This window comes from Primulina tabacum, chromosome 2, assembly GCF_025594145.1.
Source record: "Primulina tabacum isolate GXHZ01 chromosome 2, ASM2559414v2, whole genome shotgun sequence".
Lineage (NCBI taxonomy): Eukaryota > Viridiplantae > Streptophyta > Magnoliopsida > Lamiales > Gesneriaceae > Primulina > Primulina tabacum.
Genome location: NC_134551.1, coordinates 3,337,627 through 3,352,878, shown reverse-complemented (window position 1 = coordinate 3,352,878; position 15,252 = coordinate 3,337,627). Strand labels below are relative to the sequence as shown.

Here is a 15,252-nt window from a genome sequence, read left to right as displayed (position 1 = left end):
AACACTCAAAAAATTATCCCTTGATAGAATCTTCACGAATTATTGCCCCCACGCAAAAAATACAAAATACACACATAAAATGTATAATTATTGTCTCCTACTTGAGCAAAATTTTATTCACTCAAGAAACAAACAGAGCTACATCTTCCCTTTCTTCTCCTTCTGCATAAATCTAAATTTGTAGCAAATTTAGTTTCCCAACAAACAGAGCTTGGCTCCAAGGCTTGCACAAACGTCAATTTCTTCCTATCACCTTTATTTATTTTTTCTTCTTGTTTGGTTCTTCAGGGCTCTGTTTTATGCCTTCGACTCTCCTTTTCTTGGCTTGAAATTTACTCTGAATCATTATATAATTAAACCAAGGATGTTTTTCTTGACACTCTTTTTAACATTTTGGAAGATCTTTTGGTGGTGGCAGCACTGATTCATTAGGTCCCTTTCCATTGTCCACCAAGAACGCCATTTTCAATCCCCATGTTGTGTGTACTTCCAAATGACAATGCATAAACCAAACTCCTGCACATTCAGATCTGATCAAAACCCTCCAAAAATAACTTTAATCTTGGACTAAAATTCTTAGAATCGGTGATGTTTGGATGAAGTTCTTTTTTAAAAAAGTGCTTAAAATCCCAAAAATTATCACAAAGCCAAAATAAATGGTTCGTGGGGATTTTACTTCAATTTCTCTTAAAAAAATTAACAAATTTTCAACTTATATTTCCAAAAATTCAAACTAATTCTATTTTATTATCATAAAAAGGGGGAAAATGTGTAACAAAAGAAATCAGAGGAGTCAACTGAGTACCAAATAATATTTTACCTGGATTATCAGCTTTGAATCTAATGGCAACCCATCCACCAGAAGGCACTTCAATAGTGTTCCTCTCCACAGGATCAACGAGATTAAAATTTTTGGGATCAGTTTTTGGATTATAATTTCCTAATCCCCTGCCTACTGCAAAAAAGTTGAATCCATGAAGATGAATAGGGTGATTCTCAGGGGCTATAATCCCAGTATCTTGCAGAACCGCTTGAACTGTTGCATTGTAAGGCAATCTAAACACCTTTGTCCCATTACTAGTCCCCATATTTTCTGGTCCGCTCCCTGAATAATTGAACGGAAACGGCGGGTTCCCAGGGAAATCAGTGGTGAACACTCCCTTGATCTGGAAAACATGAGCCTGTAAAAGAGCAATGCTCGGCATCACAAAGGTGACATTGTTTATATCGGCCACGACACGGCTACCCTTGCCGGGTATGCAAGTCGGGCATGGATTGACCCCGAGTCCAACCGTGAACAGGAGGGAACGATCGACTTTAACCGGCACGGTTGCCGGGTATTTTTTCGAGTTCAAACTGCGGAGAGAGTCGGTGAAATTGTTTGCCACTTGGGTGGCATTTCGGGCAGGTGGTATTGTGAGAGTTGTGGGAGAGGTATCAAGCGTGCCGGAATAGTGCAATGTGGCGGTGGCGGTCAAGTTGTCAACCGCCACCTCGGGAGTGTCCATGAAGGTGGAGGCTGCCATCATGTACTTTCCGACGCCCTTGTCGGCCGACACGATGACGTTGGTGGTTTGCCCGGGGGCAATCAAGACCGTGTCTGTTTTGAAGGGCTTCACATATGTTGCATCAACTTCTACCACTGTCAGTTTGTGTCCTGCAATCTTGAAGAATAGTTCTTCATTGAGCGCAGCATTGATCAGGCGCAATAGGTAGCTTTTCCCATGCTCAACGGGCAATGTGAAGCCACCTAAAAAAATGCAAGCAAATTAAATGTGTAATAATAAATGAAGAGAGCTTTCCAATTGGGACAATCATAGTACAAATTCTACCCGTGGAAGGACAATTAGGAACCGGTCCGGGATGACCATTGATGGTGTGAGCATCAGATACATTTGGAGCCAAGCCCGAGTTCAGAGCCTCGTTGATCACGGCCTCCGTGTCCGATTTCCACCATTCGGCTAGGACGACGATTGCTTGGTGGTCCGGTTTAGGGAAAGGATATGGGATGCCACGCTTAGGCAAGATGACCAAGGCGCCGTGAACGGTGGCTCTGAGCCATAGGATGTGTGCGTGCCATAGAAGTGTGCCCCTTTGGCCTGTGATGGTGTAGTTGTACACATAGCTTTGGCCTGGCTGGATGGGGCATTGCGTGATATATGCTGGCCCATCCGCCCAGCCTGTGCGAAGTTGCCTCACTCCATGCCTGAAATCATTTTATTACCGGGGCTCCAATAATTTTTTGAGGTCAATTTTTTTTAAAATATTATATTGGGAAATTATTCCGTAAACTAAAATCATTTACACTGATCCAAATTAAGTTATTTTCCTCGAGAATCGAAAGAAAATTTAATAGAAGTTCAAAATCGTATTTTAAAATATTTCGCTTAAAAAAAAAATTCATTTACACTAATCCAAATTTGAAAAATAATATAGATTCTTGATTACCAATGAATGGAGACATTGTAATTGACATAGTTGACGACCTTGATGAGCAATGTATCATCTTCCCTAGCACGAATTGTTGGACCTGGAAATTTTCCGTTGACGGTGACGATCGGTTTCGTCGAACACAGACGGGTAGTGTTCTTCATCACTACCTGCACACCAATTAACAAAAAATATTGAAAATTTCACATTTTTTATGGATATATTACATTGCCAAAAATGTATAAAGTATTGTCTTCTTGATATTAAATTATTACAAGTTAAGGGAATTAATTAGTCATATCTTGAAAATATATTGTTACACTTTCCGTGTCTTTATGATTTTTTGACTTGGTAATTTGCTTGTTTTTAGGCCAGCAAACTCACCAAATTCTATAAATTAATAGACATAACACCATCAGACTTAGCATTTGCCAACCAATTCACAGAATATCTTGTATATTGGACTATATTTAAAATTCATTAATTGAAAATGGTTGAAAAATCACAATTTAAGTAAAAATAATTGGTTGTTAAATTATTGAATTATGAACATCGTGTTAGAAAATTAATTTGTTCAATCGCTCAAATGAATCGGTTTCAAGAAATTCTTCACTGGTATAATTTATTATTTATTATTTTTGAAAAGAAGATATTTTCACCACTTAAATCAACTCAATATGAAACGCCAAATTGGATGCATATATATGTTTCATTTTTTAAGAAAATTATTATAATTTTAGCAAATAAAAATTACTTATATATTCTTTAGGATTTGTATATATACATTTATGCTAAAATTAAACTATAAATTACTATGAGTCTATAAAATAGCAAATTAATTTAAATAATGCAATACTCCATTGCTAACAATCAAATTTAAAACTTAAAATGCTCAAACAATGCGCAGATTAACCAAGGAAAAACTATGTCCATGCAAATAATAAAACGAGTAAATGACAAATTATAAACTTATAACACAGAAGAAAATTTAAAGGCATTAAGCACTTACATTAAATTTGTAATGACGAACCCTACATTCGACGAAAAACACAGGAAAAAAACACGATATGAGTATCACAGCTCGAATCCAAGAATCCATCATTCACAGCCACTGATTTTATGTTTTCGAAAAAAGAAAAGAAAAGAAAAACTTAGATTTTGGTTAATTTTTCTGTTCTGTCTTTCAAGCTTATGAGTTCTCAACTCAATGAGCAATATTATACAGACGACTGATATATATAATTGCATGTGTGTATCTGTCATGACGTCGTTTTTCCTACGTTAGGTGAAGCCATGGATGCTTCAAACATAAGACTCCTTTGGCAAAAACTAGGTTTCTTGTCTCTTTTTCTTACCTATTACATAAAGCATTATTTTCTGTTTTTGCATGAATTTTATTAGATTGGGAAATTCGATGAATTAAATTCTTTAAAATTTATACTCTAAATTTGTGTCTGATTCATATACGTACGTATAAGTTGTAGTCTACGAGTCGTCAAAGATTTTATAATGACTTGAATTGGATCATTAATTTATTCAGTTAGCTCCACTATGATATTATATTTGGGAAGCTAAGGTGTGCTGATACGCCCATTATACAGCACCAATTACGTACACTTACAATTTTTAAAAGTAAATGCTCGAAAGTACTTTAAATTAATTTTTTGAAGATTCATGATCATAATAAATTATTCGGTTTATAAATAAATAAATTGTTTCTCTCGTTCTAATTCTTTGTGTATGTTGGTATTCTTTGGCGGCAAAAACTTGTGTGAGACTGGTCTCACGAGTCGTATTTTGTGAGACGGATCTCTTATTTAGGTCATCCATGAAAAATATTACTTTTTATGCTAAGAGTATTACTTTTTATTATGAATATTGGTAGGGTTGACCCGTCTCACAAATAAAGATTCGTGAGACCGTCTCACAAGAGACATACTCTTCTTTGGCATACGATGCGTAGAACATATATAATAATTTTTTTTTGTTTTGTATAAAAAATTTAAAGACTAATATTTTTTGCACATAAAAGACTATATAAGAAATTTAAAAAATGTGTAGATTATTTTTAATGATATCTTTATAAAATATTTATGGTGTTTTATATTATATTTTTTTTGAGGAGTGACGCCGAAAAAATTTAAAAATAATACTATGATCAAACAACTAGCTTCTTTCATATCTTAAACTTGTAATTGCTTTTCAAAACATTATAAATCCACCACTCCTATTACTAGATGAATATACACATCCCAATTTTTTTTCTTTTACATTTTTTCGATAAATTATATGTTGTAATTAATAATAATATATTATCAATATATATTTTGATTGTTCCAGCTTCTAGAGAAATTGGAATCCAATTGGGATAGTTGCAAGAGCCCTTTCAGACAAAACATACATCAGTGACAACTACAAGACAACAAAAAAATTGTTTAAAAGCTAAGATATTATACTATTTAAACAACCTTTTGTTATTAACTAACTTCTCATACGAAGTTAACGAATGGGGAAACAGTCTTTATTATCATCATCAGATTGTAACTTCGACTTTATATTCTTAAATGTTTAATTATTATTATTATTTTTTTATTTTCAGTTTTACCATGAAGTTTTGACCAAGTGATTTAAATATTATTATTACTTAGATTAGTAGGGAACGTGTGGTTGGTGGACATGTGTTGGTTTTTCACTGTTGTTGCAACAAATGATAACTTTTATTCTTGAATTTGTTCGGACAATTTCCTAAGAAAAAGAACCTTAAAAATCCTACTTTCATTTTTTTGACCCACTGGTTTGCAATCGTGATCCTTTCGCCATGGGAGTACTCCCACGGCAATGGACATAGCGCCGTGTGGGGAAAAAAGTTATTGACTAAGATTGAAATTTTACGACATATAAGATTAAAATCACAAATACAAACATAAATAACCAATTTACAATTTTTTCATTATTGTGTTTTAAAAATGTCATGTCTTTAATTGCAAATATAAAATGTCTCTTACAATATTATAATTCTTCTATTCATTTATTGAAGAATGCTTGATGGATGTTGAAGAATTTCAGTGTTCCTAGTAAAAAAAAAAACTTGAGTGTATATCTCGTGGGAATAAAGTAGTTCGTTTGCTAAAAAAAAAATGAACTAGTTCGTTTCAAATTCCAATTAATCAATTTATTCCATCAAAATTACTACCACAATATGGAATTATACATCTGAAAAAAAAAATATGACAAAAATAAGTAAAAACAAAATCGTAAGAGTCTGTTGCTATACTGCCGAGGGGCATTAGATTTCCGTGAAAACTGAGTTGCATACATATATAAACATTGGATACATGAAAATAACTCTGCAACAATAGCACATATAAGATTTTGTAAAATTTCGATAGAGATTCAATGAATTTTGAGAAATTTCATATCCTTGAAAATCAAGAAATTTTAAAAATTCTTGTGGAAATTTTGCAAAGGCAAAAACTTGAATGAAACGATCTCACGGGTTGTATTTTATGAGACTGATATCTTATCTGAGTTATCCATGAAAAAATATTACTTTTCATTAAGAAAATCTTTTTTCGATATGCCCGAAGCCGAAATCAATACACCATGGAAATGCTATGGCTAATCTAATTGAGTTCAAGTATAACATCATTCGAACTCGACAATGAGCTGGGCTGGAGTTCTCCCGGTAAAGATTGCCTAGGATAAGATTGAAGTAAATGTGTGGGTCCAAAAGAAATGATATCTGGGGAAAAAGTATTGGAACCAGATAATGCAAATATATAACGAGAGGCCCAAAACAGTCGCGTGCTGTGCATATTCCAGTAAGAGTTTCCTCCATTTCCATCTCACAAGTTCCCAAACAAATTAAAAAGAAACATGATTTCTCTTAAAGCAATTCAAACCTCCTTCACCCCCAACCATGGCCGTTTTCACGACACAGAATTCTTCAAGAAAAGGAAGATTTTGCTCTCCTTTTGTAAGTCTAATAACAATTCAGATAATGATACAGAACAAGATTCTACGCCGCCTGAAGGAGATAAAAGCAAGCAGGAACTTCTAGCCAGAATTGCCATGCTACAAACTCAAAAAGTTCGTCTCACCGATTACTTAGACGAAAGATCCGCATATCTAACGCAGTTTGCTGAGGAAGCCAATGCTGAAATGGATCAAATTGGAGAGAATGCCCTCAGAGAATTGGATGAAGCCGGTGCACGGGTGGGTTTGTTTTTATTAACTCCTGTCAAACAAATACGAAAAGTGGTTACTTGAGTAATCGGGTTTTGTTCATTTTCTTGAACAGATAATGGGGAATCTAGAGATCAGGATGCAAGCCTTCGAGGAATCTATGGAGTTGAACAAGATAGAGATCGAAGAGAATGAGAAAAAGGTCGCGGATTTTGAAGGGAAAATCGTGGAAGACAGGAATGAAGGGATGTTCTTTAAGAGCTTTAGTGGGAAAACACAGGTTGACAAAGCAAAAGCAAAGGAAGAGGCTGAGAAAATCAGGGAGGTGACTAAGAAAGATGCTGGATCAGTAATCAGGAGAAATATTTACCTTGGACTCATTGCTTTGGTAGTTATGGGAATTGCTCAGGCCTCGATTTCTTCGACGTCTGAATGGGAGAAAGTGGCTGTACTGGCGGTGATTCTGGTTGGTTTGCTGTCGCAACTGGTATATGAGCAGAGTGTTTTATCAGAACAAGAAAGATCAAAAGAAGAGAAGAAATGAAGTGGGCATTTCCATTCTCTAATTTAACCATGGAGTATATAAATATAACATGAGTTATAACCTCATGAATGCTATTACATTCGGGTTAAAGTTCAGAGTATAGTATATGCTTTGTGGTAATTTTTGTGTCCATAGGTGCATATTAACTCGTCAAATGTTCCACATTTTTTGTTCTTGGTGAAGAAAAATAAGGAAAAAAACCAGGGGTGGGGCTGGGGAGGAGTACAAATATCAGAGACAGACTAGAGGAAGACCTCAGAACATGAACTTCTCATCTCCATTAAATGTAGCATGAGTTATAACCCCAAATAAAATACTAATACCTGAGGCTAATACATCAGGCTATCCTTGTTTTAGCATCATTCTTGTCTTTAGTGATACAACCTTAACCACTAAAGCCTCGTAGTATCTGATGCCGTGCAATTAATTTGACACTTTTAAAACTTAACATAAAGGCATATCAAAGATTGTGTTCAAGTTCACTCTGGAAAATAAGGTGGGGCAAAAATATAGAACTTTAGTATACAACTCCCAATTTGTAGGAACAGGGTAAACGTGGTCTAAATGAACTAAAAGTTCCAAACGTATTTAAACAAACGCAAGTATTCTTGGAAACATAACAGACATGATAGTTACAGTAAAACAAGCTTAATTTTTTTTTAAAAAAAAAACAAAACAAACTCAGACCCAAGGAGTACTTGAAATAAACTCACGATTCTCATCAGGATTTTGAGCATTCAGTTCTTCCCTATTCTATTCCCTTTGAACCAAATGGAACACCAACAGCCTTTAGTAATCACTAATCATCAATCCTGAAAAATGAGGTTATCTCCAATTACATGCCAAATGAAACACAGTTCACTGGAGGGAATCATTCTAGTTTCTAAATTTTATTGTCATATCATCTACTAAAGTCATTTAACTGAAACATCTACATGTTTTTTTGGTACAAACTACAAAAGCTCCTAAGTTATAAATCGTTGGATTCTATAGCTCATGACCATTTCACCAAGCAGGCAATAAATTGATGTAATACATTCAACCAGCCTCCATAAAAACACAGCAATTTTCAGGCCAATCAGTTCAAACTGAAAATATTTGCGTCAACATAACACGTGGCACAAAATGTATATCAACAATTCAATAAAAACACGACATTAACTGATAAGAAAAAAATAATTGGATCCAACAAAATTTAATAGGCTACATTTTCTACAATTAGTTTTGACTCCTTGAAAAACCAAAAGCGACAGGACAGTGAACTTACAATCACAGTTACAGTTTGATTTGAGTCATTGAGCGAGAACAAACTGCCAATGATCAGCTGAGAAAGATTTCACAAAACCTGCAAAGAGAAAAAAAATGGAAGTATCTAATTACATAAAATTTTATAAATAGAAAATTATAATTTTAGTTTGGAATACCATTAAGATCAGAACACCATACTTCCTGCACAGTATGGAGCCATAGGATCAAGTTGGATCCTCACCGAGAATTACAGCTCTGACAAGTATGTTCCATGTAATTATGTTTGGAACAACGCTTTTTGTCAAAGCATCTTGTAAGAACAAAACAGCACCTGATATTCTACCGCAAGAACAAAGACCTTTGAGAACAATGTTGTAGGAAACAACATCCGGCCGCAACCCACCTCTTAAAATTCGAGCCCAGATTACTGAAGCAGTTCTTAGGTCACCAACTTTATAAAATCCTTCCATAAGGGTATTGTTGGTCACTATATTAGGTGCACAGTTCCAATGACTCATATCCAAATACAGAGACAAAGCATGTTGAGTTTTGGCAACAGAACAGAGCCCATGGATCAAAATATTATGCATTCGTACATCTGGTTTGAAACCTTTGCTGACAACTTGATTCCATAAATTGAAAGCCATTTCGACTTTCTGGTCAAGACAGAGACCTTTTATCAACAAGCTATAAGTGATCACATCTGGCTTCCACCCTTTCCCTAGCATTTCCTTCACAAGATCATAGGCTTCACCAAATCTTCTAGCCTTACAAAACCCGTCAATAAGCGTATTGTAAGTAACAACTGTAGGCGGGCAATTACTGCTTCCCATTTCACTAAATATCCTCATTGCATCCTCAAGTTTAGAAGCATCCATAAAACCATTGATCAAAGCATTATAAACATGAGCATTTGGCTTGCTACCACTTTTGGTTATACGATTTAGCAGGGAAACTGCTTCATCCAACTTTCTTTCTCTGCACATCCCACTGATCATCGCAGAGTATGCAAAAGAATCTAGAACACTGCCTTTCCCTTCAGCCTCCTCCAAAACATGTAAAGCCTTCTTATTGTATCCATTCTCACATAATCCATGAACTAGTATTCCATAAGTTGTGGAATCTGCAACACATCTACTCTCTTTTAAAAGCTCCCAAATAGAAATAGCTTCCTTTACTTCACCAACGTTGAACAGGCCTCTCATCATTATATTAAAACTAGCAACATTTCGATTACCATCTCGTCCCATCAACTCCCACAACTTAAAACAATCCTCAAATCGGTCAACCTTTTGATAACCATTAAGCAATGCATTATATACAACAGAATCAGGAGGTACTTCGCTCTCAGCCATCTCCTTATAAACTCTCTCAGCCCCATCTATATTCCCCAACTCACATAACCCATGAATCAACGAACTATAAGTAAAAAGATCCATTTTTCTCTCATTCTTTCTCATCCTATCGCACAAATCGAGAGCCTCAACAAACCTCTCACAGTTACACAACCCACTGATCATGACATTGTATGTAACAACATTGGGATAAACATGAGATCCCTTATTTAACTTGTTCCAAATGCCATTGGCCACCTTTAAATCTCCCTTCTTGAAAAACCCGTCAATCAAAATGTTATAACACATAACATCGGGCATCACACCTCTACAAGACATTTCCTCAAACACCTTCACAGCCTCGTTCAAATCCCCAGCTTTCACCAACCCATTGATCAAAGTGCCATAACTGTGACGATCAGGACTCAGATTCCTATCCCACATGCAATCTATCAACTCTCTCGCCTTATTAAACTCCCCCTTTTGACACGCGATTTTGATCAAAACATTGAAAGTCTCTAAATTCGGCAACACCCCCATAGTCCTAAAATTCCTAAAGAAAACCTCCGCCTTACTCAATTGATTCGAAACCACGAAGGCATTCAGCAGAGAGTTGTAGGACCTCACTCCGGGCTCACAACCGAAGACCTCCCCCATTTTCTGGAAAGTTTCCATAGCTTTCTCAGCCATTAGATTCTTTGAGTAAAACTTCAAAACAGCTAACGCCGCGTCCTCGGAGCACTGGCATTGGTGGATGCGAATGAGATCAACTATGCGGGTGACATTTGGAAGGAAACTAAGGTCCGGGGAGATTGAGAGGCGGTGGAGAATGTGGTGAAAGGCAGATGCGGTGTGCGTATAACTGGGGTGGCGAGTGGCTGATTCGAACAAGTTGACCGCGGACTTGAGATTCTTCTCTGCTTTGAGCAGCACAAGTAAGCGTTTGCTGGTCAGGTTTTTGGGCACCTGCGCCATGGGAGAAGGGACCGAAGCTATGAAGCCTCATTTCATTGCATATAATTTACCGTCATTGTGACCCAGCTTCTCTCGATTTATAGGACCAGGGGCACGGGCCCTTTCTACAAGTTTAATTGCATTTTCCCCCAATAATATCTCTGTATTGCTAAATAAAACCTTCTTGGGCCCTTGGTAACATTATATAGGCATCTAGCACACACTTTTATATATAATAATATATAAATAATAGACATATATTTAAATATTTTAAAAAATAATAAATAATTTTAAATATAAATTTTAAAAATAATTTCTTGTCGTATCTCCTTACTAAAAAGATTGAAAATTTTATATTAGGAAAATAAAATGATACATTGATGGTTACACCTCATGTCATGTAATCTATAGTTGCTGAAATATAATATTAGAAATTTGTTTGTGTTTTAATATCTATTTGTCAAATTTAATTTTACTTTGTTATTTTTTTAATTTCAGTATTATTTCGATATGATTTATACAATTTCACATCATCACATCTCGAAAAAATGATTAAAATTTTCATTTATCTGTGAGACCGGTCAATCCTACCGATATTTACAATAAAAATTAATACTCTTAGCATAAAAAAAATACTTTTTCATAGATGACCAAATAAGGGAGGTGTCTCACAAAATACGACTCGTAAAACCGTCTCACACAAGTTTTTGCTAAAAACAACATAAAGACATTAAATTTTTTTTTTTTTTCTCATTTCCGATATAGCTTCGATTTGATTAAAAAATATATATATTATTTTTTAAGAGGCTAACTTCCAGGATAAAACAACGTTGGCAAGTCGAAGCCATGAATCATGACCAAAATGCGAAATGACGAAACCACCCTCGAGGACTCCAATGTTACTTCGAAGCCCACCAACTCCAACAACATTAGCGAAGTAGAGAAGATGGTTGTTTGGTTTCTTGCCTGATTTTTCGTAATAATATATAAGATTTCCCACATTTTCTCACCAGCAATCAGGCATCAAAATAATGTCTCGTTAAAGTAAATATTTTTCTCCGAGAATTCTCATTCACAAAGCAAACTTTCTCTCTTTATCCGATCATGGCTTGCCTGAACCGCGTTAAACTACCACACACTGCATGCAATCCCGTCTCCAGTTTGGGTCCGATCGATAACAAGATATCTTATTCGTCTTTCAGAAAGGAAGATCTTTCAATCCCAAGAAAACGGACCTTGAGTTTCAATTCATTGATGGCGAGTGGAGAAATATTAAAGAGTCGTCTGTATGAAAGGAAGAGAGATCAGTTTCGGTTTGTGGACGGTGAGAAGGGGAGAAGGAGGAGGGGTGGTTGTGTGGTGAGGTGCACGGCGGAGGGGATAGAAAGGGGGCTGTTTGTGGGGCGGAGAGAAGGCGGATTCCTGGCGGAGGAGAGGTTCAAAGTGGTCGCTCTGGTGGCGGCTGTGATGTGTCTGTGTAATGCAGATAGAGTTGTGATGTCAGTTGCCATAGTTCCTCTTGCTGCTAAACATGGATGGAGCAATTCTTTCTTGGGCATTGTCCAGGTACACTCGCGATCTTATTAATATCTTACCATTTATGGGAGACTTGGGAGTGTTTCCTTTTATTGAAAATTATCGGATAAAGTTGCTTGTTTGTTACTTTTATTTTTTTGGTGAAGTTGGATTTGTGTGTTCCTTTGGTGGTAGTTGGTTGTATTCTGATCTTATGAAAGTGTGTTTTAGACCATTTGTGGTTGTTGAGAAGAAGTAGCTGCCATCTGTTAATGGCAGTAGGAATATGGAATTTTCTACGCTACACCTACACCAACACCTACACCTACACCTGGTGTGGTAGGCGCCCTTGAATTCTCTAGGTCAAATAAATTTTTATGGGGCCCAAATTATATTGGGATTTAAGGTAGTATACAGTTAGTTGGCCTCGTGGCTAGCGCAAGAATACTAACCTTAAGGTAGCATCGAACTAGTCGGGTCACTTGGTAGAGCATAGGCTCTATTGATCTATGTTGAAGCCAAAATAAAAATTATCCTCACATCTTACCGGTCAGATTTTCTTTATCGAGCAGTTTGCTGATCATATGATGTTGTTGATTCATGCGTAGTCATCCTTTTTATGGGGGTATATGTGTTCTTCGGTAATTGGAGGAGCCTTGGTGGACAAATACGGTGGAAAACGAGTTATTGCATGGGGTGCAGCTTTGTGGTCTTTAGCTACTCTTCTCACTCCATGGGCGGCAAATCATTCCACGGCTAGCCTCTTGGCTGTGCGTGCTTTCTTCGGGCTAGCCGAAGGGGTTGCTCTACCTTCAATGAACAATCTTTTAGCAAGGTAACACATAAATATCTGTTTGTGTGCTACATTTTTTCCCTATTGTCTATTGATTTATATATATGTGTGTCTTTTTATGGAGTGTCGTCGTCGTCGATTTTAATCTTCCTTGTTATTCAAATGCTATTGTTAGATGGTTTCCTGCACACGAAAGAGCTACTGCTGTTGGTATATCGATGGGAGGATTTCAGTTTGGAAATGTTGTGGGATTGGTCTTGGCCCCCTTTGCAATGTCATTAGTTGGTGGCATTTCAGGCCCTTTCATCCTCTTTTCTGCTCTTGGACTCCTTTGGGTTACAATGTGGGCAAATAAGGTTGCCAATAATCCTCAAGAATCCAGTTCAATCAGTAAATCTGAGTTGCGGTTAATCCAAGCTGGGAAAACTGATTCTTATGCGAAAAACGACAAGCTTCCGCCACTAAGCCTCCTCTTATCAAAATTGCCCACTTGGGCAATCATCTTTGCTAATATCACTAATAATTGGGTAAATTTTTTTATGGATCTTTTGAAGTTTCCATTTTCTAGATATTTCGAAATAAAGAATCTGATTGAGCTCTTGAATGCAGGGGTATTTTGTGCTTCTATCATGGATGCCTGTCTATTTTAAAACTGTTAGTATCATTTTCTCTTCAAGATCTTCCTCTTCAGTTTCGATGCCATTTGTGTGGGACAGGCTCGTTAAAAATAGAATAACCAAAGAGCAAAATGGAAAACAACAGAAAATAACCCAAATTACAATTTTATGCATCTTATTATATGGTTAAAAAAAAGAAGCTAACAAAAAGCTAGTTATACGGGTTGGTTAATTTGGTTTTGCTGTTTTTTGTACCTATTTTCATTATTGATAGTGCTGCAAAGGAAATTTTCTGCTATACATTAGGTGTTTGAGGTGAACTTGCAGCAAGCAGCATGGTTTAGCGCTGTTCCATGGGGAACAATGGCAATCTCAGGCTATATTGCTGGGACGGCATCGGATTACCTGATCAAATCCGGCTACTCCACAACGACTACGAGGAAAATCATGCAGGTAAAAGTTCCCCAAAAATCCCATTTCCGATCCACTATAATCTACACAAAGAATAACCTCAGAATTTACAATTATTTGCCTGGCAGTCCATTGGTTTTATCGGTCCTGGGATTGCATTGTTGTGCTTGAACTTCGCCAAAACACCATCAGTCGCCTCTGTATTTCTAACAGCAGCTCTAAGTTTCGGTTCTTTCAGCCAAGCAGGCTTTTTGCTGAATATGGAAGTAAGTTTTTTGTTCACATCGGATAACCAAAGATTTATCAAGATAGCAAGAGTTTTTTTTTTTTTTTTGAGGAAATCAAAAGGGTTATTTGCATTGAATAAGTTTGTCAATCCACCAGTAACAAATTTTATTTCTTTGAACAGGATATTGCACCACAGTATTCTGGATTTCTTCATGGTATAAAATAATCGAATCTCTTAGATCCTTACATGTTCTTGTTACATGTTTAGTTAAAATCCCTTGAACTTAATATGCCGTTGACAAAATTTCCAAACAGGGATTTCGAATTCGGCTGGAACACTTGCAGCAACAATCAGTACAGTTGGAACAGGATTCTTTGTACAATGGCTAGGATCTTTCCAAGCATTCTTAACTCTCACTGCATGTCTCTATTTTATTACAGCTATCTTTTGGATCCTCTACTCTACCGGAGAACGAGTTTTTTAAACAGATTCGCATCATCTTGTACGAAGTTTAGAAAATAACATCACACATAGAATACCTTCTTGCTATTATTTTTTATTTTTTCCCTTTTTATCGCAAACAGAATAATGGTTCTTGGAACGAGGATTTTTGTAGGATAGAATATTGATATTGATACATTGGCATCAGAGGTAGATTCTTTTATATGTACTTACCTAATATCTTCAACTTTCAGTATTGTAATTGTCACGACATGTTCCCCAAGTCCGAAATGAAATTGAAAGCACAAAGCTTTGTGCTATTACACCATAGTAACCGAAATTGAGACATCTGAAAAACAATCTTAGGAAACGGGTAAGCGAAATATAATAATAGCTATTATTTTGTGTATGTGTATCTGTATATATAATATCAACTAATATATTTATATTGTTTTAAAATTTTCATTTTTGTTCTTCTCATTCCCCTACTGAAAATTTCTTACTCCATCCCTTGTAAGAATCAAATATCTATAAATAGCAGATTACGAATG

At 36.1% G+C, this 15,252-nt stretch overlaps 4 protein-coding genes across 10 annotated transcripts; 2 read left to right on the top strand and 2 right to left on the bottom strand.

The window, feature by feature from the left end:
* On the bottom strand, window positions 1-3,623 carry LOC142525755 (laccase-4-like). Its single transcript, XM_075630049.1, has 5 exons — window positions 3,440-3,623; window positions 2,449-2,600; window positions 1,833-2,206; window positions 821-1,750; window positions 1-516 (listed from the first exon to the last, which is right to left on the bottom strand). The coding sequence occupies exons 1-5, from the start codon at window positions 3,530-3,532 to the stop codon at window positions 386-388; spliced, it is 1,680 nt and encodes a 559-aa protein (XP_075486164.1). The 5' UTR covers window positions 3,533-3,623; the 3' UTR covers window positions 1-385.
* Window positions 3,624-6,200: 2,577 nt separating this feature from the next.
* On the top strand, window positions 6,201-7,279 carry LOC142525747 (uncharacterized). Its single transcript, XM_075630040.1, has 2 exons — window positions 6,201-6,645; window positions 6,731-7,279. Exons 1-2 carry the CDS (start codon window positions 6,307-6,309, stop codon window positions 7,157-7,159), a joined length of 768 nt encoding a protein of 255 aa, XP_075486155.1. The 5' UTR covers window positions 6,201-6,306; the 3' UTR covers window positions 7,160-7,279.
* Window positions 7,067-10,780, bottom strand: LOC142525701 (uncharacterized). Of its 7 annotated transcripts, none has more exons than XR_012815176.1 (4): window positions 8,584-10,780; window positions 8,427-8,504; window positions 7,873-7,971; window positions 7,067-7,099 (listed from the first exon to the last, which is right to left on the bottom strand). XR_012815176.1 is itself a non-coding variant. In XM_075630037.1 (3 exons), exons 1-2 carry the CDS (start codon window positions 10,714-10,716, stop codon window positions 8,452-8,454), a joined length of 2,121 nt encoding a protein of 706 aa, XP_075486152.1. In that variant the 5' UTR covers window positions 10,717-10,780; the 3' UTR covers window positions 7,067-7,099; window positions 8,427-8,451. The 7 variants fall into 7 exon arrangements, 1 of the variants encoding a protein (XP_075486152.1); XR_012815182.1 differs by having other exon boundaries at window positions 8,606-10,780; XR_012815161.1 differs by having other exon boundaries at window positions 7,847-7,971; window positions 8,649-10,780.
* Window positions 10,781-11,502: 722 nt separating this feature from the next.
* LOC142525671 (putative anion transporter 3, chloroplastic) lies at window positions 11,503-15,190 on the top strand. The gene is made up of 8 exons (XM_075630032.1): window positions 11,503-12,261; window positions 12,819-13,045; window positions 13,179-13,530; window positions 13,613-13,657; window positions 13,927-14,073; window positions 14,160-14,297; window positions 14,441-14,474; window positions 14,575-15,190. Exons 1-8 carry the CDS (start codon window positions 11,800-11,802, stop codon window positions 14,742-14,744), a joined length of 1,575 nt encoding a protein of 524 aa, XP_075486147.1. The 5' UTR covers window positions 11,503-11,799; the 3' UTR covers window positions 14,745-15,190.
* Window positions 15,191-15,252: the final 62 nt, after the last annotated feature.